This window comes from Mixophyes fleayi, chromosome 4 (assembly GCF_038048845.1).
Source record: "Mixophyes fleayi isolate aMixFle1 chromosome 4, aMixFle1.hap1, whole genome shotgun sequence".
In the NCBI taxonomy this organism is placed as follows: Eukaryota; Metazoa; Chordata; class Amphibia; order Anura; family Limnodynastidae; genus Mixophyes; species Mixophyes fleayi.
The window spans coordinates 344,499,265-344,522,190 of NC_134405.1; the positions used below are offsets into that span (position 1 = coordinate 344,499,265).

A 22,926-nucleotide genomic window follows, 5' to 3' on the forward strand; every position below is an offset into this window, starting at 1 on the left:
TACCAAGGAAAGAGGAGAGGGAGAGAAGTTTGGAGGCAGCAGGGTCTGAGGGATTGTCTATAGGGATATTAAAGTCCCCCAAGATGAGGGAGGGAAAGTCAGAGGAGAGAAAGTGAGGGAGACAGGTGGCAAAGTGATCAAGGAATTGAGAGACAGGACCAGGAGGACGGTAGATAACAGCAACACGGAGGTGGACTGGGTGGAATAGGCGGATAGAGTGTACCTCAAAGGAGGAAAAAGAGAGGGAGGGTTCAGGGGAAAGAACCGAAAATAACTGCAGGAGAGAAGTATGCCGACACCACCACCTTGCCGTTCACCAGGTCTGGGTGTGTGGGAGAAGGACAAGCCCCCAATAGAGAGAGCAACAGGAGAGGTTGTGTACTCGGGGATAGCCAGGTTTCAGTGATGGCAAGCAGGATGAAGGATCTAGAGATAAAGAGATTATGGATAGAGGTCAATTTGTTACAGACTGATCTTTCATTCCAGAGACCACAGGATAGTGGAAGAGAGGAAAGAGGAGAGATGTGGATGAGATTGTTGGGTTGCTCGACTGCAAGGGTGAGTATGATATGGAGCGAGGGGAATGACAGGAAGAGAGGTTGGATTTGGACGAGAAGCAGAAATACGAGGGGAACTTGTCAGCAGACAGGAGACAAGGGCAGGGAGCAAGAGGTGGGGGAGGAGTGGAGATGGGGCAGATAAGGGAGTTTGAGAATGGGAGAAGCAGAAAGTAGGAGTGCATGAGGAAGAAGATTAGCTGGGGGAAAGAGAGGGGAGGTGGTAGGTAGGAGCAGACTGATGCTGAGAGAAGAGCAGCAAAGTAGGACAAGTGGGAAAGGGTGTGAGTGGGGAAGGGAGGAGAGAGGAGAGGGGGCAGCAAGTTAGATCAGGGTCCCAGAGGCACCGAAGAGAAGAGAGGAGTGAAATATGGAGGGGGATGGGAAGGGAGAGGGGGGAGTGAGGAGGAGGAGGAAGAATATGGAAGGGTTGGACATGCGAAGCAGGGGGATAGAAGGAGAGGAGAGAAGTGAAAGAGAAGCCAATCATGATAAAGCTAGAGAAGGTGTGGAATAGATATTTAAAAGTAATACAGAATTTAAGGATGGTAAGGGCTTACAAGTGGAGTGAGGAAATGGTGAGAGCACGAAAGGTGAGTAAAGTGAAAGAGTGGCAAAGGTAGAAGGAGCAAAAAGAGGAAGAAGAGATGTAAAGCATGAGCCAGGGATAAGACGCAGTTGTTAGGCTGCTGGTCTGATCACCAACCCACAGAACTAGATGGCAGAAGTCTTCACCTATAGCAGCCGCTTTTCCCTTAGAGCTTGATGCGCTCACCGGTACTCAGATTCCCCCAGGACTTAGCTCCAGTTAGTGTGGATTGGTAATGCAGAACACAGCGGCAGGCCAGGAGACTGGGTAGAGAGCAGCGGATTGTCAAACGGTAGCCGGGGTCAAGGGTCACAGGCAAGCAGGGTAGTCAATAAACACGCCAAAGGTCGGGGTCACAGCAAAGTAGCAGAGTCCAAGGTACAGGCCAAAGGGTCAGGGTCACGAGGCAACAGGCAGAGTCCAAAGTCCAGGCAGAGGTCATACACAGAGAATCCAACAGAGTATCCACAGGACAGGGTACAACAAACAAGAGCAGGTCAGCAAGACTGGGTCAGAAACGCTATAATCGGCAGGGAGGCTAATCCCTGCCTAAATACATAGAGCAACCAATCAGGGCTAAGCCCTGTAACAATACACATGCCTGGAGTAATAAACAAAGCCACATTAATCAGCCCACAGGCTGGATAAATTTCAGCGCCTGTGCCCGGCTATCCTGTTTGCCAGGCTCGCTGTGCAGGGAATCAGCGTCTGGTCGTTGCCTTGGCAACGTTCGGACCTGCTCGCGGGTAGTGACGTCCCCAGTCACTAAGGAGACGTCTGGGTCGCTCAGCGGGATAATAGACGAGTTGCGGCAGTGCCCGTGGCCGCCGTGGCTCCTAACGGCAGTAAGGAGAGTAGAGATAACAGATGGGTGTGTTTAGAAAAACAGATTAGACAGTGACATCAGGTATGATTGGAAGGCAATAATATAACATAAGACATAATACAAGGTGCACTGAGCTGGTTATATAAGTCCACAGGACAAGAGGGAGCCAAAGTCAAAGTTCAAGCTAAGTGGAGAGCAACAGTGCGGTTTAAAAGTGGGAATCCAAGCAGCATAAGAGGAATCAACAAGTCATAATACTGCGGCAGCCAGAATAAGTGTGAGAACAGATCAGCAGGGAGAGTCCAGGCAGTTGATAATCCCAGGTAGTGAAGGATATAAGAGCTCAGGTGTGGAATGTTGTCCTCATGTAGCAGTGTTTGTAGGTAGAAGGTTCCCCTCCTGTTCCTCTCTTGTATATCTCTTACTGTACTAACTAAATTAGTTAATACACTTGTAAGAATCCTCATTTAGAAGAATTCTCACTAGCTGACAGCCTTACCATAGCAGGGGGGATACGCGGCAAGGGTCCCCCTGCCATAATGACAACCAACCCCAGGCTGTTCAGCGCTGGGCTGGATTCCCTAGGGAGTGGGATCCGCCGGAAAAATGAGTACGCCCCCCCTCTAGGGACAACCAGCCCAGTGCTGAAAGCACTAGGGCTCTCTCTACACCCCTGGGCGTTGGGTGTAGGGTAATAATGGAGATATAAATGTAAAAAAACAAACGGACGTCATTTTGTTTTGTGGAACTACAAGTCCCAGCCTGCCCGGGCTGCTATAAACAGTCTGGGCATGCTGATGCTTGTATAACTACAAACACGAGCATACCCATGGCAGCCAGTGCATGTAAGCACTTGGAGAACCACAAATGCCAACATGCCCTGACACTCATGGCTGGCTGCAACCTCTAGTTCCACAAAACAAAATGGTTACAAAACAACAACACCCTGTTTAAAACATACTTTTAATAAAAAATAATAAAACCCCAATAAATACACTAAACACCCTCATTCATACCACATACATTTATCAAAAATAATAAATCCAGAAATACTCATCAAATTGATGTTTTCATCTGTTGTCAGCGGCTTTTAATCCAAAATGCTTGAACCATGTCCCAAAGAATTTGTAATACCAAAGTCCAGCTTGAAATGTCCAAAATAAATTGTAAATCCAAATGTCCCTGCTTGTAAATATCTTCAGTTCTTCTTGGCCAGTAGGGCCCCCTTGTTGCTTGCAGTCTTCTGTTCTTCAGGCAACAAGGGCCCACATATTTGTCATCCAAATCTGGAACATGCTTGGTTAAAAAAATAAGCCCAGCAGACCGACGCTACCGAATAGAATCCAGCCGTGAGGTCTATTTATAGTAGAGATGGGCGGGGTCGTTCCCCAAGAACTGAACCCACCTGAACTTTGCCAATCCTGCTCGGCTCGGTACTCTCCCACCCGCTCGGATTCCAAATCGAGGCCGAACGTCATTGTGACGTTGTCGGATCTCGGGGCTCGGTTCTCGGGATACTTGAAAATTATAAATACACGCCTCCACAGCAATCCATCGCCATTTGACAGAGGGAGAGAGCAGGGTGTCGTCACAGGCTGATTAAAGCAGGGACAGAGAATACAAATCTGATTCCAATTCTGATAACAATTGATAGAGAAGAGAGGAGGCTAGAGGAGTCTTTTTTTTCATTATTTGGCACTACAAGTGCTTTGGGGTTTCCCCCATTCTTTTGCATTAATATTTCTGGCTGTCAAAAGTACTATCTGTCAGCAGACTTCAAATATAATATTTAGCACTCCAAAGTGCTTTTGGGGTGTCCCCCATTCTTTTGCATTAATATTTCTGGCTGTCAAAAGTACTATCTGTCAGCAGACTTCAAATATAATATTTAGCACTCCAAAGTGCTTTTGGGGCATCCCCCATTCTTTTGCATTAATATTTCTGGCTGTCAAATGTCATATTTGTCAGCAGTATCTAAAACAATTTGTAGCATTACTAGTGCGTTGGTCTCATAATGGATTTAAAGCAGTCCACATATGAGCAGAATGAGCAACCAGGTTCTGTCACCAGTCCTGGTGGTAGTGTTCCCAGTACGCCATCTGGGAAAGGCGATGTCAAACTACACAGTCTTTTGAAATCAGTAAAAAAAACACACACCCAAAAAAAAAATTTACCGTGTTAAAGCGAAAAAGAAGTGTAACTGAGGAAAAGTTAAGTGCTGATAAAAAAAAAAAAATTGCCAACATGCCATTCTACACACGCAGTGGCAAAGAGAGAATGAGGCCTTCACCTTTGTCTATTAGTGGCAGATCAAAAAATGTTACTGAGCCTTCTTCTTGTACGGTCAATCGTGACAAAGCAAGACCAAGTAATTTGGAGTCTAAAAGTGGTGCACAACTACTGTTACGCGTGAAAGCTGAGCTGCAAGAAAACAGTAAGGCATTAGAGGGTAATGTATGCTCTGAATCAGAAATGACACCAATCCCTGTGGAGATACCATCCACCAGTGGTATGTCTAATCGTGAGCATTCTGTTAGTGACAGTGTACCCATAAAGAAGGTTCCTTTCAGCAGTTCTGCTGATGTGTGCCTGAACAGCCCGAGTGTAGCCGGTGATACACCAATTGAGGATGCCACTTTGAAATTAGAAGAGTATGAGGGGGAGATTTGTGGAGGTGACGAGAGCGCTGTTGAAATATGTACAACAGACTATGGGTTTGTTTATATGCATGTAGTTACCATGGAGGGTCAGCAGATGGTGCTGTATTCTTACAGAGGTGTATTGTTTGTCTGCTGTATATGCATGTACTTGTTTGTATATTTCCTGTCTATACTCTCTGTGTTCTAGAAGAGACTCTCCGAGAAAGGAGATGAGCTGAGCAGCTCATGTTACTGATATGTTATGTTAAGAAGCTGTTACTGAAAGCTGTTGTTATACTGATCCTGGTACTTAGTACTATATAAAGAAGATATACATCTCAAGACTCGTTCTGTCTGAATATAAGGTAACTCCTGAGGTGATTATTTATCTATGAGACCTCCTGCTGCACCCCTATGGTATCATCCATCGCAGAATGCCAATAGGTTATGGGCCAAGACTGGAGTCTATACAAGATAAAGTTATCAGGAGTGCATCCTAAGCAGCATCCAGATCACGAGCTGCACTGCAAGTCCCAGCAGGCACAGACAGCAGACTGTGTAACGTACACAAGAAACACCCAGGAGAACCTTGGAGAGAAAACTGTGAGTTAAACAAGTTTAATACCACAGAAGAATAGAGAGATTCATACAAGGAAGGGTTATGGCCAATTACACAGATCTCAGATTAGCTGCTAGCAAGCTTTCTAATGAGAACTATCAGACATGGAAGTTTAAAGTAGAAATGCTATTAACCAGAGATGATTTATGGGAAGTCATAAGTGCAGACAGACCTGAAGGAGAGGATCAGCAGTGGATTAAGAAGGACAAACAGGCAAGAGCCACCATAAGTTTACTGGTGGAAGATGATCAGCTTATACACATAAGACAAGAGAGTACAGCTAAAGACATGTGGATTGCATTACAGAGGGTGCATGAAGGATCAAGTTTGAACAGCAAACTATTCCTATTAAGAAAACTATACCAAATGAGATTTAACAAAGGCAAGACAATGCAAGAACACATCAGTGCACTACTAGAGATAACCATACAGCTCAGGTCAATGGGAGAAGAAATCAAAAGCAACCACATAGTAGCTATCCTCCTGTGCAGCTCACCAGATACATACAGTGCACTAATAAATGCACTAGAAATGAGACCTGAAGCAGAAATCACACTAGACTTTGTGAAGAACAGGCTTATAGAGGAGTATCAATGCAGAAAGGAGCTTGCAGAGTGCAATACTGAGAGTGACATAGAGAAAGCACTTAAAATGGTGGACACTAAGCCACACACCAGGGAAACAAGAGCATGTTTCAGATGCAAGAAAGTGGGTCACCTGAAAAAAGATTGCACCATATGGAAGACAGAGCAGCACAAACCACCAGAAAGATTACACAAACAAAGAGCCAAAACAGATACAGGAGCACACAATTGGAATGGAACATTTAAAGCGACTGTAACCCAATTGTCGGAAAAGTGGTATGTAGACTCAGGAGCGACTAGTCATATGACAAACAACAAGGACTTCTATACGGAACTTGATTTGAACCATAAAGAAACAATCTACCTGGCAGATGGAACAAATATCATTGCAGAAGGGAAAGGGAATGGTCAATTCCTATGCTCCAAGGGTAATGGCAGCTATGCAGAGATACCCGTAACAGATGTGTTATATGTTCCCAAGCTTGAAGGAGCACTGCTGTCAGTAAAGAATCTAGTAGAAAAAGGACTTACTGTAAAGTTTCAGAATAATAAGTGTTTTATCCAAAATGGAAGAGAAACGCTAGCTACAGCCAGAATAAGAGAATATTTATACTGTCTGGATATCGCAGAACAGCAGGCAAAGCTGAGCGCACAGAAACACGCTGACTGTATTCACAAGCGGCATAGAAGATTAGGACATAGACACCCAGATTGCATAAAGGAAATGCAGAGGAGAGACCTAGCCAGGGATCTCACAGTGTCAGACTGTTCAGAAATGATAAAATGCCAATGCTGCATAAAAGCAAAAACAACAAGGATGACAATTCCTAAGAAAAGTGAAAACAGAGCTTCCAGACCACTAGACCTGGTACATAGTGATGTATGTGGACCTATGAAAACGCAAACCGTAGGAGACAAAAGGTATATGCTGACATTCATTGACGACTATTCCAGGTTCACAGTCACTTATCTAATACAAAGTAAAGATGAAGTCTTAGAAAAGCTGCAAGACTATGTGACTATGACCGGAAACAGGTTCAAGAGGAATATGCTAACTCTTCGCAGTGACAATGGAGGCGAGTTCACAGGCCAGAAAATAGAACAGTACTTAAGAGGACTCGGTATTGAGCATCAGAAGACAGTACCATATACACCAGAGCAAAATGGTGTATCTGAGAGGAAAAACAGATCACTAACAGAAATGATAAGGTGCATGCTTACAGATTCAGGACTACCTGACAAATATTGGGGTGAAGCAGCAGCGACAGCCACCTATCTTCAAAATAAACTACTTTCCAAGGCAATAAGGAAGACACCATACGAGCTGTGGAGTGGTAAGAAACCCAGCTTAAAGCACATTAGAGTTTTTGGATGCAGAGCCTTCGCCTACATTCCCGCTGAAAAATGAAGCAAGTTGCAGAACCGAGCAGTAGAGGGCGTTCTAGTTGGCTACAGTGAACATTCAAAAGGCTACAGAATCTTAAATCCAAAAACTGGAAAAGTAATTATAAGCAACAGTGTGACATTCATAGAAGAAACACGAAATGATGTCATAATTTTAGTAGACTCTACTGAAGAAGAAAGTACAGAATCCAAAGAAACAGATGAAGTAGAGATCACTCAAAAAGTAGAAGTACAACACAAGACAGATACTAGCGACACTCGGGAGAATACATCCGAGGGGGTGAGAAGCTCTTCAAGAGAAAATAAGGGAAAACCACCTGCACGTTTATCTTGCAAAGCTAAAGGATATTCACAGAAATTTGGAGAAGATTATGATGAAACGTTTGCTCCAGTTGTGAAGCACACTACCATTAGAACCTTACTCCTAACAGCAGCCATAAAAGGTATGCAAGTGAAACATTTCGATGTAAAGACGGCTTTCCTACATGGTGAACTAAAGGAAGATATATACATGGAACAACCACCAGGCTTTGTGAATTCTCAAAACCCAGATCATGTATGTAAGCTTAACAAGAGTATATATGGTCTTAAACAAGCAGCAAGAGCATGGAATAGAAAGATAAATGGAGTTCTGACAGAGAAGGGATTCGTCAGAAGTAAAGCAGACCCATGTCTCTATACAAAGTTGGCAGAGGAAAGATGGTTCTATGTATTGATCTATGTGGACGATTTGCTAGTTTGTTTCAAACAAGAAGGGGATGAAATTGAATTGCTACAAGAACTAAACCGTCAGTTTGAAACAAAAGACCTCGGCCACATAACACATTACCTGGGAATGCAAATCTCAAGAGAAGATGATGGAACATTCACACTAAGTCAAGAATACAAGATTCAGGAAACCATTGAGGAATTTGGTATACAGGAAGCAAAGACAGCAAGCACTCCTATGGAGACAAGTTATGTAAAGAAACCAAATGATCAGAGCATTCTGTTACAGGATAACCATCTATACAGAAAGGCCATAGGAAAATTGCTATATATTGCAACTGTCACTAGACCAGATATCTCCACAGCAGTCGGGATTTTAAGCAGAAAAGTTTCTAAACCAACCAAGATGGATTGGAATGCAGTTAAGAGGGTAATTCGTTACTTAAAGGGAATGATTAACAAGAAGCTTAAGCTCTCAGCAAGCACAAGTCACAAGTTAACAGGATATGTTGACGCAGATTGGGCTGGAGACACAAGTGACAGAAAATCCACAAGTGGATATCTATTCTCTATCGGAGAAGGATTAATTAGCTGGACAAGCAAGAAGCAGTCTTCCGTGGCACTATCTTCTACAGAGGCTGAATATATTGCGGCAGCTCACGCCAGTCAAGAAGTGGTATGATTAATGCAACTACTATCAGACCTAGGAATGCCTCAAGAGGAATCTATCAAGATATATGAGGATAATCAAGGATGCCTTGCATTAGCGCAAACAGAAAGAGTGAACCCAAGAACCAAGCACATTGATGTCAAGCATCACTTCCTGAGGGATCTACAGGAACAAGGTCTTATAGAGTTGAACTATTGCCCAACAGAAGATATGACAGTTGATATCCTGACTAAGCCTCTCTTCAGAGAGAGACATTGGAGACTTATGTCAAAGATGGGTCTAACTGAAGAAACCCAGTCTGTTGAGAAGGGGTGTTGAAATATGTACAACAGACTATGGGTTTGTTTATATGCATGTAGTTACCATGGAGGGTCAGCAGATGGTGCTGTATTCATACAGAGGTGTATTGTTTGTCTGCTGTATATGCATGTACTTGTTTGTATATTTCCTGTCTACACTCTCTGTGTTCTAGAAGAGACTCTCCGGGAAAGGAGATGAGCTGAGCAGCTCATGTTACTGATATGTTATGTTAAGAAGCTGTTACTGAAAGCTGTTGTTATACTGATCCTGGTACTTAGTACTATATAAAGCAGATATACATCTGAAGATTCGTTCTGTCTGAATATAAGGTAACTCCTGAGGTGATTCTTTATCTATGAGACCTCCTGCTGCACACCTATGGTATCATCCATCGCAGAATGCCAATAGGCGCTAATGAGGATGTTGATGATTATGATGCAGACAGATACCAAATTGCCTTTCTCAATTTCAATTTCTATTTATATTCTAGACTCTATAACGGCTGAATAGTTTTCTATTTTACTCCTAGTGGAGAGGGGATCTGATGCATACAGATACCAAACTGCCTTTGTCCATTTATTTTTACTTTCTAATTCCACAGTCTGTGCAGGCTGCTTTTTTATATTCAACTACAAGTGGAGGGTGTAATATACACACAAAGATGATGGCTACATTGCCAATAATCAAAGATGGAGGGGGAAGACAACCAGGTTTGTCTGTATAATTTGCAGACAAGTGTTCGAATTAAGGACGGCCTACCAGGGATTAAACTTATCCAAGAAACAGATGGAGCACTAAATATGGTTATTTTAGACCCAAAAACATTGATTTTTAATGAAAATAGCAAAACAAAAACAAAACCAAAACACGCAAGGGCGGTTTTGCAAAACCAAAACCAAAACACAAAGGTAATCCAGATCCAATACCAAAAACAAAATCAAAACACGGTGGTCAGTGACCATCTCTAATTTATAGTCTAGGGGGATTTACCCCACTGTCATGGTAATTCCCCACCTCGCGGCTGGATTCTATTCAGTGGCGTTAGTCTGCTTGTACAGTGCTCAAGTTTGCGTCGTCTGTAAACTGGGTTTATTATTTTTTTCAAGCATGTTCCGAATTTGGATTACAAATATGGGGCCCCTCCTGGGCTGAAGAAAAGAAAACTGCAAGCAACAAGGAGGCCTTTTGCCCAAGAAGAACAGAAGATATTTACAAGCAGGGACATTTGGAATTACAATTTATTTGGGACATTTCAAGCTGGACTTTTGGAAATATAAATTATTTGGGACATGGTTCAAGCATTTTTGGATAAAAACCTGCTGACGACAGATGAAAACATCAATTTGATGATTATTATGGGATTTATTATATTATTTTGAATAAATGTATGTGGTATGAATGAGGGTGTTTAGTGTATTTACTGTTTTTTTTTTATTATTATTATTGGTATTATTATTATTATTATTATTATTATTATTATTATTATTATTAAAAGTATGTGGTTTTAAAGAGGGTGGTGTGGTTTTGCAAAAATTTTGTTTTGTGGAACTACAGGTCGCTGTCAGCCGTGGGTGTAAGAGCATGTTGACACTTGTGGTTCTCCAAGCGCCAGCATGCCCGAAAAGTTTATGGTAGCCTGGACTGGCTGGGACTAGTAGTTCACACAAAACAAATGGCGTCTTTTATTATTTTATTTTACATTCGATCGCCGTTATTACCCTACACCTGCCGCCCAGGGGTGTAGGAAGAGCCCTAGTGCTATCAGCACTGGGCTGGTTGTTCCTAGAAGGGGAACCCACTCGTTTTTATCTACAGACCCCACTCCCTAGGGAATCCAGCCCAGCGCTGAACAGCCTGGGGTTGGTTTGTCATTATGGCGGGGGGCCCTGCTGCGTGTCCTCCTGCTATAGTGCCATCCACCCCAGGCTGGTTTGCCTAATGCTGGTTATGTGAAAATCAGGGGGACCCCACGCAAATTTCCCCCCCGATTTTCAGGCAACCAGCAGTAGGCTGGCAGCACTAGGGTTAATAGTGGTGGGGGGAACCCCATGCTTTTTATTTGTAACTTTTATCTGTTTTTAAACTTTGACAGCCGAGGGGACCTGAAGCTGTGTAAACAGGGCAGTGTAACGGTGATGTGTTTACTAATCACGCTGCTAGCAAGCCAAGTGTTGTCTATGGATTTTTCACCTAAACTCGGGAGTGCTTGAAATCGCAGAAAATCGTCAGTGATGACCAGCGGTTTTGAAGATCAGGGTAAAAATTGCAGCTTGATATATTTGACAACTTGGAGACTAAAATCGTGATTTGCCGCGATTTTAAATTGCTGAAAAAATAGGACCTTGATACATTTACCCCCAGGAGGAATAAAACAAATGATTGATGCTCTAGGTAGAGTAGAGGAATGGTCAACTACAGTTTAATGCCAAAAAATGCAAAATCATGCACTTGGGTCTCAAAAACCCAAAGTATAGTATTAATGGCACTATAATGGAAACTACTGAGGAGGAAAGAGATCTAGGAGTCACTATTTCAGGTGACATAAAGGCAGGTAAGTAATGTAACAAAGCAATGAGGAAGGCAAGTCAGATGCTTGGTTGTATAGGGAGAGGAATCAGTAGCAGAAAGAAGTAATAATACCACTGTATAAGTCACTGGTACGGCTTCATCTAGAATACTGTGTTCAGTTCTGGAGGCCATATCTCCAGAAGGATATAAATACATTAGAGACTGTACAAAGCGGTGGTAATCGGTATCCCAATGCTTGGCATACTGACAACCACTATTCCTACAAGAAAAAACGATTTGTTAAATAATGACATGATGACAATATATACTTACCTTCACAGCGATGGGGTGGATTTCCATAGATGCTGTATGCCGGCATGCCATATATGCACACATGTCTGTTTGTATATATGGCATTGTGGAATGTGAATGATAGAATCTATGTTAGTTGCAATTGGCAGCATACATTGCGCTCAGCTGTAATCTGTATTTCACTATAGCGATAAATTGATCTTCTTTGCTTGTAAATTTAAAGGTTTTCTCAATCTGTCCATTTGACTGTGGAATAGAAATCCAGATTTAAAAAAAAAGACGAGAGAAAAAACCTTCCAATGCCTCATTCTGCTCAGAGGCCTGTTGGAATTCAGAGATTTTCTTTACAAAAAGCAATATAGCTGCAACATGTCAAATTATTTTTTCACGCAAACTCCTGATCTATAGATGACGTTTTTTCTGGTTCTGGTTTTAAGTACTTGAGTTGGCGGTCACAAGGCTACCCTCTGTATTGGGTGGCGGACAAAATGTTGTCCTCTGTATTGTGTGGCGGTCACAAAGGTGCTTCATGTATTGTGTGGCAGTCACAAGGGTGCTTCATGTATTGGTTGGCGGTCACGAGAGTATTGTGCATTGTTTGGCGGTGACAAGGGCGCTCGCCTTATTTTCTGTGGTCACTTATTGCTCTGCTTTCCATATTTCATGTACCTATACATTTTCCAAAAAGGTCCCAACATTCCAGGATCCATGCAAGAATCCAGTACCAGGTTGTGAAACCTCCAATAATAGGTAGATGAGAGCAACACCATTTTAATACTTAATATGTAATGTTTAAAGAGGCGCAGCCACATCCCATTTTGGCCACGCCCCATCACTGTGTGACCATGCCCTCTTCGACGTCACCGCCGTGCAGCATTGGCTCACATCACTTCTCTTATGTGTGGAAGTAGGGGGGGGGAGAAAGTTGCTGTACCAGGGCTCCAAATTCCTCTTAGTGGCCCTGTGATGTGCTCCACAGTTCTCACTCTCCCAGTGACTCTTTTGTTCCCTGGCAGTCTCAGTGCACTAAGCTGCTCTGTTGTCTTCTCTCCATCAGTTCTGTAATCGAAGCGTCTCTCTTTCCTTTCTGGCTGCACTACAGTACTGTAAGCTTTATGACATCTGCATGCTGGGACCTCTAGTTCACCTGTTCTATAATATACACTATGTGTACACTGTACTGTAATGTAAAGACAGACTTTAAATCAATAATTTATTTTATATTACTTAATTTTTTTTACAAAATAATAAATTCTTAGAATTTCATTTTAAATAACTTTTTTCAACAGAGAAAGGGCTTTTCACACATTAATAAATAGACCCCTACGTCTTAAGCCATATGGCTGTCAGGCCAATGAACCCAGTAGCATAGAATGCAGAGGAGTTAATCATTAATCAAGACTAACTAACCTGCATAATTTATATTTTCCTAATGATCGTCACCATGTGATAGAAACTTTTATGGTACAGACCTTTGATCATTTACAGTTATATCATCCACTGGACAGAATTCTTTACCTTTACCAAGGGCAATCTTATCAGCATTAAAGGCCCCCGGGCAAAGCAGTGCACTGCGGCCCTCCCTACACAGCCACTCACCCACTTATGTACAATTAGTACGTGTATGTTGTTTACGTAAAGGTCAAGATACGTATTCGCAACAGTAATATCGCATGTTCAGATAACAGCTGATAGTGAGGTGGTTAGTCCACCAAAATGTTTAAATAAAGAGGGTCTGAAGGTTCTGATTGAATCTCCCAGAATAATATACCAAAATGTTGGCAAGCCTATTGGGCCCCTATGCTAGTAGGGCCCCTGGGCAACTGTCCAGCGTGCCCATGCATTAAGACAGCCCTGCCTCATACCCTAGTTTATAGAGTTATTGGTCTTTACGTTACCGATCCATATAATAAACATGACATGTGGCTTTTCCCTATTTCCTGGTTTGTGTAGATTAATTTATATTGGGTATGGCAAGGGGCAGGAATCACCCAAGTCCCCTAAAAGACCATGCTTTAGTTAGTTAAGAATTTAAAACAGTAAGGAAAAAAGATTGCTTCCCGCTCCAACAGTAATGAGCTACGGGCTTGGGGAATTCCAGAACGTAGGAACATGAAGATACAGCCATAATGACCAGCATTTTCCATTTGGAAGTGAAAAAAAAAAGAGGGGTCCTGATTTGTTAAGAGACGCATACTCAGTGCAATGTGTGTTTGTTTTAAAACGTAAATTGGGTATTCCTACGCCCAAATTCAACAAGGAGCGGATCTGAAGATACGTGCGCTGATGAATACGGGTTGTAGGTCTGATCTGCTCAGGACACTGCAGGATACGTCCAATATATATATGAATATATATATATGAAGAAAAATATCACCTGATAATATTATAGTCATTAAAGACAGAATATTAAAAAATAAAAAAATTAAAGTTTTTGGTTTGATACTTTCTCGCGTCCTCGGAATTGAAAATGTGGCAAAATGTCATTGTTACGTCGTCGGATCTCGCGAATTTTGGATTCTATAAGTACCCCCCTCACAGAGGGACACAGAAGGGGTATCACAGTTCTTGGCAGTCTCTAATGCAGTTGGGCAGCGTCATAGGTAAAAAAGAAAGAGGAGGGGTAGCAGTGTTCTTCAAAGCTTCCAGTGACATTCAGGAGAGCTCCATTGTTAATTGTCATTGATGAAATAGAAATAATAGGACTGGCAGTCTTGGTCTAAATCTGCAGTCACATTGTACTGTGTTATATAGGTAACACACAAACAGGAGAGCAGCATTGCTAATTATCATTGATGAAATAGAAATAATAGGGCTGGCAGGCTTGGTCTGCTAAATCTGCAGTCACTTAGTACTGTGTTACATAGGTAACACACAAAGTGGAGAGCATTGCTAATTATCATTGCTGAAATAGAAATACTAGGGCTGGCAGGCTTGGTCTTCTAAATCTGCAGTCACATTGTACTGTGATTTATAGGTAACACACAAAGAGGAGAGCTCCATTGCTCCATTGCTAATTGTCATTGCTGAAATAGAAATAATAGGGCTGGCAGGTTTGGTCTTCATAATCTGCAGTCACATTGTACTGTGTTATCAAAATAAATTCACAGCAGTACACAGGAGACCGAAGCTTTATTGAGACACACACAAATATAGGGAGGAGTGCATAAATGAAGACAAGACATTCAACAAAACTTCAAACAGTGATGGGGGAATGGGTTGGAGGGGGTAAGGGAGGGGGAGACACAAGCCCAAGGCTTTATTGAATAAACAGACACATAGTGGGAGAAGAAAAAGAGAGAGACAGAAAATTAATCATCTTCCTCTTCCTCAGGACTGTCAATGGTTTTATAGTCTCTTAGCAGGCTGTGGATCAGCCTGCGACAGTCCTGGATGGTCATCTTCCCCCTTTTCAAGATGAGGCAATTCGTGGCAAGCCAAATAGCGTCCTTAAAGCAGTTCATAAGGCGCCAGGCCTCCTGGATTGCCCCAATGGTGTGGGTCTCAGCAAATGATCCATAAAATACCGAATGGTATGAAAGGCAAGTTCTGGGCACACTGCCTTAAGTTCATGTGGGGCAGCACGGTGGCTCAGTGGTTATCACTTCTGCCTTATAGCGCTGAGGCCATGAGTTCAATTCACGACCATGGCCTTATCTGTGTGGAGTTTGTATGTTCTCCCCGTGTTTGCGTGGGTTTCCTCCGGATGCTCCGGTTTCCTCCCACACTCCAAAAACATAGTAGTAGATTAATTGGCTGCTATCAAAATTGACCCTAGTCTCTCTCTCTCTCTGTCTCTGTGTGTGTATGTTAGAGAATTTAGACTGTAAGCTCCAATGGGTCAGGGACTGACGTGAATGAGTTCTCTGTACAGTGCTGAGGAATCAGTGGGACTATATAAAAAAAATGGTGATGATGATGATGATGTTCCAAGGCATCCAACAGTGCCTGTGCAGTGGGACAGTCCCAAGAAATACGCTGTGCTGCTTCCCTTCTGGTGATGCAGAAGGGGCAGTGAACATATCGGCACTGGTTCCGGGAGTGCATAAATGTCCTGAGAGGCAAACATCCCTGGATAGCCATCCACACAATATCTTTGTGTCTATTAGCCTCTTAGAGGCCACATTCTCCCACATGTGTTTTGTTGTTTTAGCAGAGAGCCATGGAGCAGACTCCATAATGTCTTTAGCTCTGTCCACAAGCTCTGATGAGTTTGTGGATGAGCTCTGATGAGCTCTGATGAGCTTGTGGACAGTTTTTCACTTCCACAAGTCTGGTTTAAGTCGTTCCAGATGGTGCTCCCTCACAAATTGTCCAACATCCAGCTCCTTCCCTTACAACTGTAGTCCAGTTGTAAGGGAAGGAGCTCTCCCACTTGACCCAGCCAAGGGTCCTCCAAAGAGGCAGGAGGAAAGAGCGAGACATGGACTTCCCAGCAGAGCAAATGTTCTTTTCAACAAGAGTTCTGCGGATGCAGTTACAGACAAAGAAGGCTCGCAGCATGGTGGGGATATCCGGGATCCCTTTCCCACCTTTGAGGGTCTCCTTGTACATGACCGCCCGCTTCACTCTGTCCGTGTATTAGCTGTAGACTTATCACAGTTATCCAAGGAACGGGTGGAGCGATCAAATGAACCATAACTGATTTCATGATTCATTCTAAGTTTCACTGTACCGGCCATGTGCTCAGGTTGACGGCGATCTCCTCGTCATCATCTTCCAAATCTTAGTCTGCAGAGGCCAGTGACACACCTATTTGTTTTCTCAGGTCTCTTAGCTGTTCTTTAAACTATAAAATGTATCATCCTGCCTCAGGGCCCCCTCTGTATTATTCTTCTGAAGCACAGTGTATCTCTCGTGTACAGGTTCTCTTAAATCCAGGATTTAATCCGGTGGGTCATGTTTTAACTTAAGTACGGTCTCCTCAACTGCTTCTATATATTGGTTTAAATCTCTGTTCAATGCAGCGTATTCCAACATGTCAGATTCCATGCTGCCCACATATTCCGTGTCACAGTCTGACTGAAGCAGATCTAATGCCACTCCAGTTGTAATATCCATTCATGTGTCTATATAAGTTTGGCAGTTCTTCAGGAATGACAGGGTGGTAACCACAGATGAGAAGGAGATTAAAGATGAAGCACAATCAGACAAGGTTTAATAATGTAGAGTTCATTGACAGCACTGTTAGGCTTAAGGCAGCTAAGCTATTGTTAGCTTGTTTTGTGGGGGGCCCAAATAAACCAAACACTTCAGCCACAAAAGTGTCACTGCTTGTCTCTTGAGTGCTTGATTTGTTAAACTGTATATGTCCTTTTCAGTATCTTACATAAGGGTGGGTGGGAGGGCCCAAGGACAATTCCATCTTGTACAACTTTTCTTTTCTGCTGTGTGCCAATGTGTCCTAGATGTGCTATGAACTGTCGTGTGTTTGTGTCATTGCTCTGTCGCATAGCATCCAGCCAGGTCGCTGCAGTATTTGTCCGAAAGTGGATGAAAATAATATTGTGACCTGTGAGGTGGTCAACATTGACTGCAAATGATTTGAAATTAGTGTTATTGAGGTTAATAATAATGTAGGGAAAAATAATAGCAAAATTATGTGATTTTAGAAAAAAAAAATAGGGATTTTAGAAAAAAATAGGGATGCAAAACCAAAACACGCAAGGACGGTTTTGCCAAAATCATAACCAAAACATGTTAATCCAGATCCAAAACCAAAACCAGAGCACGGGTCAGGGAACATCTCTAGTTCAAAGCTTGAATCGGACCTTGAGGCATGCACTTGAGATTTGCACACTCTTACCTTATATTAACATCCATTCCCCTCCCCGTTCCCTTCCAGAAATCATAAGCTGTCGTAGGGGTCCATTGCATTCGAAGATGAATTGGGCGCTGTTGTGTTCTATAGCGTATGGGCCAGTTCTGGGCAAAAGCAGCAGATAGGCTCCTTAATGAATCATGCCCATGGTCTTTATTATGAAGAGTCGATCTCAGCAGAGACCAATATCAGGAACATACAAAGCAAAGGGCCAATCAGAGACCATTCATACCTATATTCCAATGATGCATCAGTGGGAACAATCATGGTTAGTTAACAAAAATGACTAACAAAGCCACAAAAAGAATATAATAAGATATATAGATAAGACAATAAAATAAAATAAGTCATTTAATTTTATATTAGTGTCACCACACTTATTCACTGTTAAAAGAAATTATTACCATATTACTGAGACTAATAGATCTGAATACCTTCAAACCACTGCCCTGGATTAACACATTTATACATAAAGCTGAGGACAATCTGATGGAAAATATTCAGAAACAACAAAGAGATAAAGTAATTCAATTGTTACAAACTTTCTTTACTATTTCATCAACAAAATATTGTCATTTATAAACTCTGTGAAGCCGCAGAAATGTTTTAGTAGTTTAAGTTTAAGTAAAATAGCAGCTCAGTCAACCAATTTATTCCAGTATCTGTTTATAGCTATAAACATATCTGGATCAGACTGGAGAGACACAAAATCATATCTGTATATAGTGAGGCAGGTCACAATATTTACAACATTACTAAAACAGCCTTACACTCGGAGGTTATTGCATTCAGATATACTCCCTTTTAAATCAGATATTAATCACTGTTTGTTCAACTGTGTCATTTAACTGTGTATTTCCTATGAAAAAAACATTTAGGGGTATATTAACTAAAGTGGAGGTGTTACCCATAGCAACCAATCAGATTCTAGCTATCATTTTCTAGAGCAGGGGACTACTGTCTGGCACGCCGGCGGTGCAGCTGCCTCATTAAAGCAGCCGAGGATGAATATCGGGGACAACTATGTGTCACAATATGAATTGATCACACTACTATGTGGCATAACATGAACGTTCATCATTTTCTGGTTCCATTACTGCTGATATGATATAAGCATCATAAAATAAGACTAAATATATATATATATATATATACACACACACACACACACACCCAACTGGCAAACCTGTGTTTGTCTAGATTTTAGATGGCACGCTGATAGAAAGAGGTGTACATTTTATCTTTAGAAGATTTAGTAATTATACCCCTTAATGTAGAAAATTACCCAAAACATCTACACACCAACATGTGTCACCTTAGTTTGTTGGGGTGTGGACGTGTTGAGGCAAATAATATAAAAATAAATAATATATATAATAAAATACTGATAATAGTAAGAGATAAAGATAATAAAGTCCAGTTAATATCTCTTGAGTGCTTTAACAAAGTGTTCCCTGGTAGGATAGCAGAGGGACCAGATTATGTATAAATGCAGTTATACACCTCCCTCCTCATCTTATTAAAATAGTTAGCAAGGTATTTACAGATGTGTACTATTTTGACTATCCTCAAATTTGGGCAAGGACTCCTCTGCTGCAGGCCCGTTGCTCCCATTAGGCAAGGTTAGGCAGTTGCCTAGGGCGCCGGGCTCTGGAGGGCGCTACAGAATTAAAATTACTTTAAAACTATGCGGCGACCGCTGGCCATACCTTCCACGGCTGCCGCACAGCTTCCGATAAATCCACGGGGAGGAGGGAAGGGGCTATGGATCACCACCGCCGCCTCTCTGCTCCGTCTCCTCCCCTCCACTCACTGACTGTCGGGCGTGACATCATGATAACGGCCTGACAGTGTCAGTGAGTGGAGGGGAGGAGACGGAGCAGAGAGGAGCAGCTTTATGGCGGCAAGTAAAGACGTGGGGAGGGGGGGCGCGGATTGTGAAAGTGTGCCTAGGGCGCCAAGGACCCTAGCACCGGCCCTGATCTGCTGTACAATATAGAGATTGATAAATTCTAGCGCCACGCTGACACCCATCTGATAAGCTGCAATATATAGCGCATCCACTGGGTGGCCTATATACTGCTGCCATTTCATACAGTATCTTGCTATTAATCTTGCTAGTGTGACAGTCCCCGACACCTCTCCCTTGTTATTGCAATGGACCATAAGTGGGGTTGTGGGGAGTGTGCTCTGTGCAATAATAAAATATATTATTTAATAGACGGGATGACACTCCGATCGCAAGTCCTTAACGAGCACCAGTGATAGACAACCTGGGCTGGTTTCCACTGTATCAGGGAGACCAGGAGTGTGGGGTTCCCCTGATATATTGTAAGCTCATCCCAGGCTGGTCATCCCTAGGCTGCTGCCTCTATAAGGTGAAGCACTCAAAAATCCCTGTGCCCCCCTTCCAGAGAATACCAGCCTTGATTCGGGCTCTTCCCAGCCATCCTGGACTGTGGGGCTGGGTTTAAATGCAAGTTATGTAACTCCAGTGTGGTAATTTTGCCCCCTTAATGGATCCAGTATAATGGTCAGAAGTCCCTAAGATAAAACTATTATTAACTAATATAAATCATTCTTATAAAATTGTAGCAAACGAAATAACTGCATTTTTCATAAATCAACTTTTGTAAAATCCCTGAATAACTTTCAGCTAATTAAATTACCTTTTTTATTTAAAAATAAGTACATTTCTCTACATAAGTATCTGCTGTGTCCTGTGTCCCTTAGCTGAGCCTCTAGATATAAACATAATGATAAGCTCAGCCTCGCCCTGTGTGAGAATTGTACAACACACCCACTGATTTCTCAGTATCAGAGACTGTCACTTTCATTTCTCTATTCTGTTGTCAGCGATGGCGTCTGCTATTCTGATAGAGGAGCTGCAGTGTTCCATCTGCCTGAGCATTTATACAGATCCTGTAACACTGAGATGTGGACACAACTTCTGCCGGGTCTGTATTGATCGTGTGCTGGATACACAAGAGGGGTCTGGAGTTTATACCTGTCCTGAATGCAGAGCAGAGTTTCAGAATAGTCATGTCCCGGAGAAAAACATAAACCTCTGCAAAATAGCGGATTGTATCCGCTCTATCCCAGAGGTGAAAACTGGGATATTCTGCAGTTATTGTGTCCACTTTTCAGTACCTGCTCTTAAAACCTGCATCAAGTGTGAAGCGTCTCTCTGTGATATACATTGTAAGACACACAACAAGTCAGCAGAACATGTCTTAATTGATCCCACCGCTTCCTTGGAGAAGAGAAAATGCTCCGTCCATAAAGAGATCTTTAAATATTACTGCACAGAGGACTCTGCCTGTATCTGTGTGTCCTGCAGTCTGGCTGGAGAACATCGGGGACACCTGGTAGAGACGCTGGATGAGGCCTCTGAGAAGAAGAAGGAGAAACTGAGAAATGTTCTGCAGAAACTGAGCACAAAGAGAGAGGAGACTGAGAAAAGAGTCCAGAGTCTGCAGGAGCGCAGGAGAGAAGATCAGAAAAAAGCAGCTGGTGTAACAGAGAGAGTCACTGCCCTGTTTAGAGACATCAGGAGACAGCTGAGAGTCCTAGAGAAGAGAGTCCTGAGTGAGATCTCCAGGCAGGAAGGGAGCATTTCACTCTCGGTCTCTGATCTGATTCAGGAACTGGAAATAAAGAAGGACGAGCTGTCCAAGAAGATGCATCACATTGAGGAGCTGTGTGACATGTCTGATCCACTGACTGTCTTACAGGAACCAGACACAGGTGACTTGTGTGATACTGAGGACAGAGAGAGACTTGATGACCAGGTCCATGGTGTAGGAGATCTGGATGTGGGTCTCATCTCAGAGACATTATACACAGGATTATCTGATATCACAAAAGGTATAAATGTTAACTCTTATATTCAAAGATTTACACATATATTACTGGATGTAAACTCAGTTTCTAAGACGCATATGTTAAGTAAAAAGGAAAGTGCACCCAGGTTAGGGACAAAGGTGAATCCTCCACCACAAATAACAAAAATAACATCAATATTTTCAGCAGCAAAACTATCATCACTAGAACAATCACAATTTTTACAAGGAGAACGATCAAAAGCACCACAACTACCAACACCCCCACCCCAACCCCCACCAATCAGAACATCAAAAAGTTTTGCAGAACGAGCACAATTTTCACGATTATCAAAACCACCACCACAATCACAACCATATAAAAATGGAATATTTTCAGCAGCAAAACAATTACCAAAAGGACCATCACCACCGCCAGAAACAATATTATCACTAAATAATAGACTTTTAGCAGCACAACCACCAAAATGACGATAAGCACAACCAAAAATAATATTTCCACTACCAAAAAAGAAAACTAGTGAGATTTCAGTGTCTTCAGGGAGACATTCCTGGGAAGTGATCCATTTACCTGACAATATTCCCTATGATAGAGTGAGGATATATCTGGATTATGAGGCTGGACAGCTGTCCTTTTATTCTCTGTGTGACCCGATCAGACACTTACACACCGTCACTGCCACCTTCACTGAGCCCCTTCATGCAGCATTATATGTATGGAGAGGTTGTATAAAGATATCTGGGGGAGAATCAGGAGCTGGAAGAAATCTGCTCAGAGACTGGTGACATCACAGGGAGGGGAATCTGATTGGTGGAACATTTAGTCCATAGAATGGAGCAGTAGGTGGAGTCTACAGCTATGTATATGTATATGGGGAATATGAGCCTGGTGCAAGTAATAAGTGTATAATCTTCTGCATTCCGTGTTCTAGCAGCTGTGTTTTATGTCCAACATTATCCAATGTGTGTATTCCTGACATGGTAAATATAAATAATTCATAGCGTCATTTGTAAAAATCAGAATAATATTTCTATATAAATCTAATGATTTTTCATCAATTATATGTCAGTAATATAGTGAATAAATGTCACAAATTGTTCCTGTAATCTTGCATTATTGTATTAGACAGTTGGTGTCTCTGTAGCTGTTGTGGTACTACAAGTCCCAGCATCTATGTAACACATAAGTGACACATGTAGGCTGGGAGTACTGATCCCGGCTGAGCAGGATATCCGGCTGTATGGCAGAGAAATAAAACATCTCTCTATGGTAAAGCTGTGACACTGGGAGCTAGAGAAGACCCTCTCTGTATTCCGGTGTCCTCAGATGTGTGTTGGGGTAACTGTCAGTGTCTGATCCCCCTGTGAATAGGTCGGGGAACACTTTTTATTACAACAGTAATTACACAATGTCTGCATCAGCACATACACTTTACAACATATCAATGTTAGTGGACTAGGTAATAAAAATAAAATGATTTAATAAGGCATTTTAAGCAGCTGAAAAACTCATCTGTAGAATAAAAAAAATATATCAATTGACCCAA

The 22,926-nt window shown here is 42.3% G+C and overlaps 1 protein-coding gene across 1 annotated transcript; it reads left to right on the plus strand.

Annotated features, from left to right (window-relative positions):
• The first annotated feature begins 8,635 nt into the window (after positions 1-8,635).
• LOC142150902 (uncharacterized) lies at positions 8,636-21,850 on the plus strand. Its single transcript, XM_075206078.1, has 2 exons — positions 8,636-8,771; positions 20,685-21,850. The coding sequence occupies exons 1-2, from the start codon at positions 8,636-8,638 to the stop codon at positions 21,848-21,850; spliced, it is 1,302 nt and encodes a 433-aa protein (XP_075062179.1).
• The last annotated feature ends 1,076 nt before the right edge of the window (positions 21,851-22,926 follow it).